Genomic DNA, 8,167 nt, shown 5'->3' with positions numbered 1-8,167 from the left:
TTTTTAATTCACCATGCAGGACCTTAAATGAAATGGACTCTTACTTTGTTGATCTTGAGTTTGGGCGGGACACGGTTCAGGGAAGGATCACTCACAGTTTGGGAGAGAAACACAGTCTTATTTGAACTGATAGGTGAATGAGAAGGGATTTTAAGTTTTAATTTACACCCACTAGTGCAGGGTGATGTCACCATTGAGGATGTAGAGGTCATGTGAGGTCATTTCATGAGGACTGGGGCACTCAGAGAGAAAAGACTCAGTTGATTGACTCTGATCAACTCCTCTGGGACTGAAAACTCTCGAGTTTCCCATCTTGGGGTTCGTCAGCTCAGACTTCAGGGTTGTACACTCAGAGTTTGTTAAACCTGCTCTCTGGAATAGACCCCTGTAGTGACATCGAGACACGGCTTGTGGGAGGAGTCGCACAAGGGAGGTGTTTGCCTGAAGCGCTCAAGGCTTTCTGATGGAGTGCCAGAGTGCCCATCCCTAATCCCATCTCTGGTCTTAACCTCTGTGCCTGACTGAACGCACTTGAGTCAAACTTCGCGCAGAGAGGAGGAACGTGGAGCTGCAGCTGCTTTTGCCCAGGTGAGTTTTATAAAGCCAGCCAGGTGACACATGGCCGACAGTCAGGCAGCCAGTAGAAAGTGACCTAGATATGATTTTTTTTTTCATGCCAGTGGGAACAGCAAGAAATACACTGAATGTGACCTTTTCAGTTCTGATTTGGTCCTGAATCAGATATGTGTCTGATGTGACGCTGTGTGAACTCTCAGATCAGGATTCACATCTCAGAGTATCGTTATTCAACATGCAACAACAATGACAGGGAGACAAGACGTGACAAAGTTCATAGATATATAGGAAGATGCTTCAATCAATGCTCTTTTCAGCAAACTATTGAACAAATGAATGCCTGCACCACTGCCTTACCACCTGTCATGATGGACAGAAACCTCTTCTTTACTTCAGGGATTTGTTGTTGAGTACAGTACACACAAACCTCCCTTCTTCTCTGGATATGTCCTGTTCACCTGAGATTTTCTTGTTAAAATCATAGTTTCCCTGATTAAGAGGCAACTCTTCCAGTCAGACACCAGCATTCCTGTGCACAGCTGCTACAGAGCAGCCGCTGCTCACCGCTGCTGCCTCGAAGGGGTCCATTAATCACCCATCCCAACTGGGTTTTAATGGATCACGGTCCGTTTCCGACACTATTTACGACTTCCCAGGGTTCCATTAACTTTGAAGTATTAGTGCCAATCAGCAAGTCCACGTCAGCTTGGATGTGGGGCAATGTGGATGCCACTCAAAATATGGCCACTTTGCTAATTCCTCATCTGAGATTATATTACATATAGACAGAGGCATTTTCTTCTGAGTCTAAAATTCAGAAAGAGCAGCGTCACTACTACCAGCTACTGCGTCTTCTCCAGCAGAGGGCACTGGTCCAAAACACAAATTTGACTTTGAGGTGTTAGACTGAGCACTTTGCACTCAGTTGTGCTGTTATCTGCAGTGTCTTCAGCTGTGCTCTGATCAGCTGTTAAAACAGTTGCAAATCTATTTTCCTTGGTCTTTGTCCTTGATGTTGATGCAGTTCTCACTTGATGCTCAATGACCTTGATGTGAAAGAGCTTGTGCCTGTGTTTTTCCTTCCAGACTCCAGTAAGAATTAAATTCTTTTCCACGAGCATTGAGACGTTTGGGTTTTTTCCTTCGGTCTTGCACCTTCTGGTTGGTTTTGTAATGGAGCGCTGGAGAGGCAGAGTGGCTCTGGTGACGGGGGCCTCGGTTGGGATCGGGGCGGCTGTCGCCAAGGATCTGGTTCAGCATGGCATGAAGGTGATTGGCTGTGCCAGGGACGTCCAGAAAGTACAGGTTTGTTCTGGGGTAATTTCAAGCAATAGTAACAGTCAAATAGCCTTTTGCTACATACTTTGGCTATAAGCACGCACTCGTGGCACAACATGATGCAAGCACATATGAAAGTTAATATGAGACTGAATTTACTCTCATGTCCAAGTGGCAGCCATGCCTGTGTGTAATGTGTCTTTGGCCCAGTGCACACGAAAGCATGAACGTGCATGGTGGCACTTAGACATGGAACTGTCGTCTGTTTTGTCTCCAAGTCTCTTTCATTCCAAGGAGGTTCCTCTCTTCCTTGTCTGTCCGCACTAAGCATTGTCTGTACAAATGGATTGATTGATTGGTTGGTAGATAATTTGCCCCCCTTCTCATTGTGGACACATGTCGTCAGTCAGAGGCTATAAATATATGCAAGACAAGAGAGTAACACACACTCATACCCTTATCTTACCGTTACCTTGTACTATACTGTTTCAAGATTTGATTTGGAAGACTGTATCTGTGTCTAGTAACTTCTCCAGTTTTTGCACTCGTCATTTTTGCTCTCAGCAGCTGCAGTCATTCATTTCTGGGTTTAACCCTCCTATTATGTTTGGGGTCAGTTTGACCCCAGCCAATGTTTAATGTCTCTAAATAAATGATTAACATCATTTTTTTGCTTCATATTTAATGAGTGATCCTAATGTAATGGGCACTACCAGGTAAAGATAAAATTGACATGATGATATGTTTTCAATGTCCTGTACACACTTTGTAACGCATTGGTTATAAATAACAAAAATCTGTACTTAGAAATGATATAAAGCCATTAAAACACCAAAAATTAATATTTCTTTCCAATTTTAGACCAATCAGTGAGATTTTATGGAGATTTGCATATTTTTTCCATTGTTGCCTAATAGGAATACTGGATGTATAAATGGGGGTGGAAGCAAATTATGTTTTATTTAAAGGGCTATTTAGGTAATCAACAAAGAAACATGAAGTACTTGACACATAAACTTTGATAACAATTTTAGTTATAATAATTTGGTGGAAGTTTAAACTGCAGGGGTCAAATTGACCCCAAACATAAAAGATGTTCAAAAATGTGAACATAACAAGGGGGTTAATGTTGTCTCTTTTTCTTTCTGCCAATGCCAATATTCCTATGAACATGCAGTCTGACATATGCAAGATCCCATGGAAAAATGATTAGGACAGCTATCTTATCCAAGTCCATTTTAATCCACATCAGTAGCACAAGTGAATGGGGTCTACATTTCTAGTCAGAATAATCTGCCCCTAAATTTCCTGCATTATTATTAGGTTGTATCTATTCAAATGCAAATCTTTTAGGCAAGGCAAGGCAAGGCAAGTTTATTTGTATAGCACATTTCAGCAACAAGGCAATTCAAAGTGCTTTACATAGAGCATAAAGGCATTAAAACAACATAAAAACAACACAAGAAAACATACATAAAAACAATTAATAAAAAGACCTTTTACCAGATAACATGGAAGGATGCCTACTATTTCATGAAATATGTTTTTTTTTTTTTTTTTTTCCTGGGATTTCCGCTTCACTGGTCAGTGACAGTAGAGACAGGTAGAAAAGACAGAGGAGAGAGGGGCAGCAAAGGGCCCAATTCAGACGTGAACCAGGGCTGTTGCGATAACAATATGTGGTGTGTGCTCCACCGGGTGGGCCATCAGTGTGCCCCTTAAAGTCCATTTCAACCCATATGTCAATGGCACTGTTTCTGCCAAGTCTAGGAGGGGAGAATGAGTTGTGTCCTGTCAGTACATTTCATGTCAAAATTCACAGCCATAAACCATGTCATTATGAAACGTGTACAGTTTTAATACAGTAATTTAATCCTGAATTACACGGAGGACTTAATTATTTGTTTACTTATTTGAAAGGGACAAATATATTAAACATTATTTCTTATGTAAAATTCAACATAAATGTCATGAATACAGGTTTCTAGCCAAGGCTAATTTACAACACATCTTTCCCTGACTAGGCTTTTCAATATGTATATGAGAGCATGTACATGAGGAACGCAGTCACAAAATAAATGTTTTTTGTTTTTCTCTGTAAGTGACTGTCTTGTTTTATTTTACACTTTGAGGCAGCTTCAAACAACCACCAAGAAATCGCAAGATGCTTTACCTGGCATGACATGCGGTTTAACTGTCTTGGAGAACTTTGGCTAGCAAATGAAATTCATAATCATTAAACTGCATTGCGTCTAGAGGGTTGATGTTAACCTGCCCCGACCCACTTAAGATGCTTATCTAATGTGATGCATGTTTGTTTTACTTTTTATGGCTGTTTTCACACCTGCGCAAGGCTTCATACAAATCAGTAACTATGTAATGTCATGTAACTCTTCTCTTAGATGCTTGTTGGGTGAGTATTTTTGCATTTCTGCAAAATTTGTAGTATTTATAACTACTCTGTCCCAAATTGACCACAATATCTTTTGACAAAATTATAAGACGCAAAGACACCATATTTAACTTGAAAAATGCAGTTTCTGGGGAAACTGCGTGGGCAAGCTGGAAGACGCTGAAAATTTGAGGTCAAAGCTTGAAAACGTGAGGTTAAATCTGCTGAAAATAAGTTTAAAGCTGCTCAAAAAAATTCAGCTTTAACAGGATATTTTAAACCCCTGATTCAACTGGTCAAACCACACCTCATAGAAGGCTTATTCTCTTCATGATAACATAGAAACATGGTTGTAACTTTATATGGGTGTCAAGACTTAAGACTTTGTTGGGTTAAAATCTTATCTTGATATATAGAACGGTTTTGACAAAAACGCAAATTAAGTTTAATTTTTTGTTTGTTTGTTTGTTTGTTTGTTTTATTTTGTTTTAAAGTTTCTCATCCTGTGTCAGACTTTATAATGGAGGTTGAAGGGGGAAGATGGATGGTACTGCTGTCACTTTGAGGCTTGCTGAGTCAAAACTGGAAGTGTGTTTGCTTCCATAGTTGCACCATCACAAACAGCACAAATTTCTCCACTACTTTACAAATTCGTATGTATGTGGAGTGAAAACTGTGAGAGTAAGAGCGAATTGAAGAGAAAGTTTTTACAGGCCTTCTGCACTCTGTCAGTTAGGTCACACACTCTAGGTGCGAACATTCCGCCCCATACACACTTATGTTAAAATCTGAAGATGTCTGAAAAAAAGCATAAAACTAAAAAAATATTTTCTAAAAACCTATGAAAGATATTGAAAAGTTGCTTTAAACCTTTAAATTACTACTTCTGCTCAACCATTTTAAGTTTGAATGACATCTGTAACCTAAACTATGAAAGCAGACTAAGACTATAAAAATGGGTGGGTTTGAAGTCACGTCCCATTAAGTTCAATTATTAAAATAATAGAGAAAACAATTATCAATAAAAGAAGTTGTAAAAGTCTGAGAAGGTTGAAAAGTTGAAAAATTCTAAGCCACAAGCTGAACAGTTTAAAATTTGAATGAAGTTTCTAGCTCAAAGTATGACAGAGTAACAAATCGTTGAATATTGCTGAATTTTGGACCAGCTGTCCCATTCTTTCCTATGGGAAAAAAGTGTAAATAAAGCTTAATAATTCAAAAAGTTTTAAAGTTTTCAAAAAGTTGAATACAAGGAAACATCACACAAAGAAGCTGAATTTTTTAAAGTTTGAATGAAATTTTTAGCACTAAGTATGTGGAAGTAGTGTGCAAGCTTGCCCACTAAATATTCACTTGCTCTATTCAAAAAACTTAAATGCAAATACATAGATGCTTTGCTCGCAGTTGGGCTGGGTAGTGCAGACAAAGTGAGCGAAACTTGTACACATAAATGTTACTTTGAACATTTTATACAATGTCATTGACACATTTCACATTTTTTTTGGTTTTTTTTTTTTGGTTCAGCCTCATTCCAATCAGCTGTTCACCTATGATTTCAGAAACTGGCAGCTGAGTGTCAAAGCGCAGGCTATAGTGGTGCTCTGGTTCCTTTCAAGTGTGACCTGGCCAATGAAGAGGAGATCCTGTCCATGTTCTCCACCATCAGAGCCCAGCACCAGGGAGTGGACGTCTGCATCAACAACGCTGGCTTGGCTCATTCAGAGCTACTGTTGACAGGCAAAACCAGTGGCTGGAGGAATATGATTGATGTAAGTTTCACAAGAAATGTATAATACTATTATGGTACTTATGAATTCTTGAATAAAACATCGGGAAGTCATTAATTCTATATTCCTTTTATTAAGTGTATGCATGATGTCTTGCAGGTGAATGTCATTGCGTTGTCTATATGCACACGTGAGGCCTATCAGTCAATGAAAGAGAGAAATGTTGATGATGGGCACATCATAAATATAAACAGGTACTGTTCTGTTCACTTTAACTTATAGGCATTGTTGAAAGCTTTCCTGAAAGCATGTGACCAGTGGTGACCACAAGGGAGCTAAGACCCTTATCACATAACCGTGGACACAGCAAAGCATCACTTGCCAAAAGGAGTTGACAGTTTTGCAAAACGTAGGCTTGCAAGGCCGGCTCAAATCAGTTTCCTACTTTGTGGTGCCTTGACAAGGCTCTCACCTATATCTTATCATTTAACACGCACAGTAATTGCACATCACATTTCTGATACATTTCTGATATATTCTGAAGTCGAGATGTTGTTGGGGCTTGTGTGCACTAAACTGTGTCTTCCTTTCACCCAAATTTCTATTATTTGCCTCTCATTTCTAAGTGACTATAATATCTGTAGGCAGGGCCAATATTGGATCGACACACACATATAGTACGCACTGGCCAGACATACTTGTCACCTGATAAACCTTTCGCACTACTCACAGTCTGTTCTCTGTTGCAGCATTTCTGGACATCGCGTCATTAACTATGCTGATTTCCATTTCTACTCTGCCACAAAGTTTGCTGTGACCGCCCTGACAGAGGGCCTTCACCAAGAGCTGTGTGAGGCTGGGACCCATATAAGAGCCTCAGTAAGATTTGGAGACTCTCGATGTTGCCATGTTAAAACTTTCATTTCTAGTGTAGACATTTGGATAGCCAACTCTGAACTGAGCACAATTTATCCAGAATCAGATTGACTCATGGCTAACTTGATCCTGATTGACACCACAAGTCTATCTTAGGCTCATAAGACCCATTACAAATGTTACTGTGAGTCAAATCTGTTGCCTTAAAGAGGTTTGGTCGTTTCTGATTTGCTTTTGCTTTTGTAGTGTATATCTCCAGGTTTGGTGGAGACAGATTTTTTTTCTCGTCTCTATCCCAACAACAATGAGAGGGCCGCCTCAGTATTTACTCGTTTCAAGGTAACAAATTTGGTCTGAGGAGTAGCATTAATATAAATACATTTTATGTTGTCCAAAAAGTGAGATGTTTTGACAAACCCACATAATTACATTTATACATTCTCTTCTCTTACATTCTCTTCTCAGTGTTTGGAAGCCAAAGACATTGCAGAGGCTGTCAGATATGTCCTAAGTGCACCTCCTCATGTGCGGGTGAGTCATCCCTCCTCTCTTGTGAATTTGACCTGCTTCATTTGCAAGGAAGCTTCCTAGCTGGAAGCCTTTGTAGGAAATATGGCTATCAGGGACTGTTTAATTACAACAGGATGCAACTGATGCAGCACAGTTTTAAAGAAACATCAAGTGGCTCCTTTGCTACACAGGATGTCCCATTAAACTCTAGCATCTTTTTATTTTAATGGCTGACAGAAATGTTGCTTAAAGACACATTTTAAATTAAAGTTTATTCAATGAAAACAGAAACCCTGGATAACTTTTGGACAATAAATTACTAACATTCCTAACCAGATGCCAAAATAACAGGAAGCTTCTTTGCAAAGGAGATGGACCCACTGTGTTTCTTTGTGCAGTGACCTATCACGTTTTGATTTAACCTTTATCAGTTAAAGTTTACATTTTGTTTTGCAGATTGGAGACATTCAAATACAAAGTGTGGAGCAGGTGGTGTAGAATTCCAGCACATGGTGGGAAATTATTGGATTAGTGCATTTTTGGATGCTGGATTTATTAGTGATGCTAATAATTATGATCATGATCAAAGAAGAGATCACATTTGGCACAGGCATAGGCGGAATAATAATAATAATAATGATAATAATGATAAAAAACATTGTTAACACTAATACATAATTTTCAATAATATAGTAATATTCAATGAAAGTACAATGCAAGCGGTGCTAATTATGAATGTAAAACAGTGTGTTTTTAAGTGTTAAAAAGTTATTCTGTATTCTGTCCAGCAACAGATTTAACTACTCAG

The 8,167-nt window shown here is 39.1% G+C and overlaps 1 protein-coding gene across 1 annotated transcript; it reads left to right on the top strand.

The window, feature by feature from the left end:
- The first annotated feature begins 307 nt into the window (after positions 1 to 307).
- Positions 308 to 7,965, top strand: LOC115370244 (dehydrogenase/reductase SDR family member 11-like). The gene is made up of 8 exons (XM_030067172.1): positions 308 to 588; positions 1,663 to 1,881; positions 5,806 to 6,015; positions 6,133 to 6,227; positions 6,723 to 6,852; positions 7,096 to 7,188; positions 7,315 to 7,380; positions 7,816 to 7,965. Exons 2-8 carry the CDS (start codon positions 1,750 to 1,752, stop codon positions 7,855 to 7,857), a joined length of 768 nt encoding a protein of 255 aa, XP_029923032.1. The 5' UTR covers positions 308 to 588; positions 1,663 to 1,749; the 3' UTR covers positions 7,858 to 7,965.
- Positions 7,966 to 8,167: the final 202 nt, after the last annotated feature.

The sequence above is a fragment of the Myripristis murdjan genome, chromosome 13, assembly GCF_902150065.1.
Source record: "Myripristis murdjan chromosome 13, fMyrMur1.1, whole genome shotgun sequence".
NCBI lineage: Eukaryota > Metazoa > Chordata > Actinopteri > Holocentriformes > Holocentridae > Myripristis > Myripristis murdjan.
This window is presented reverse-complemented; position numbering and strand designations above follow the sequence as displayed.

Coding starts and splice junctions, on each gene's coding strand:
- LOC115370244 (XM_030067172.1), top strand. CDS start 1,750: ATGGAGCGCTGGAGAGGCAGAGTGGCTCTGGTGACGGGGGCCTCGGTT. Junction 6,228..6,722: donor CACATCATAAATATAAACAG/GTACTGTTCTGT, acceptor TCTCTGTTGCAG/CATTTCTGGACATCGCGTCA. Junction 7,381..7,815: donor GTGCACCTCCTCATGTGCGG/GTGAGTCATCCC, acceptor TTTGTTTTGCAG/ATTGGAGACATTCAAATACA.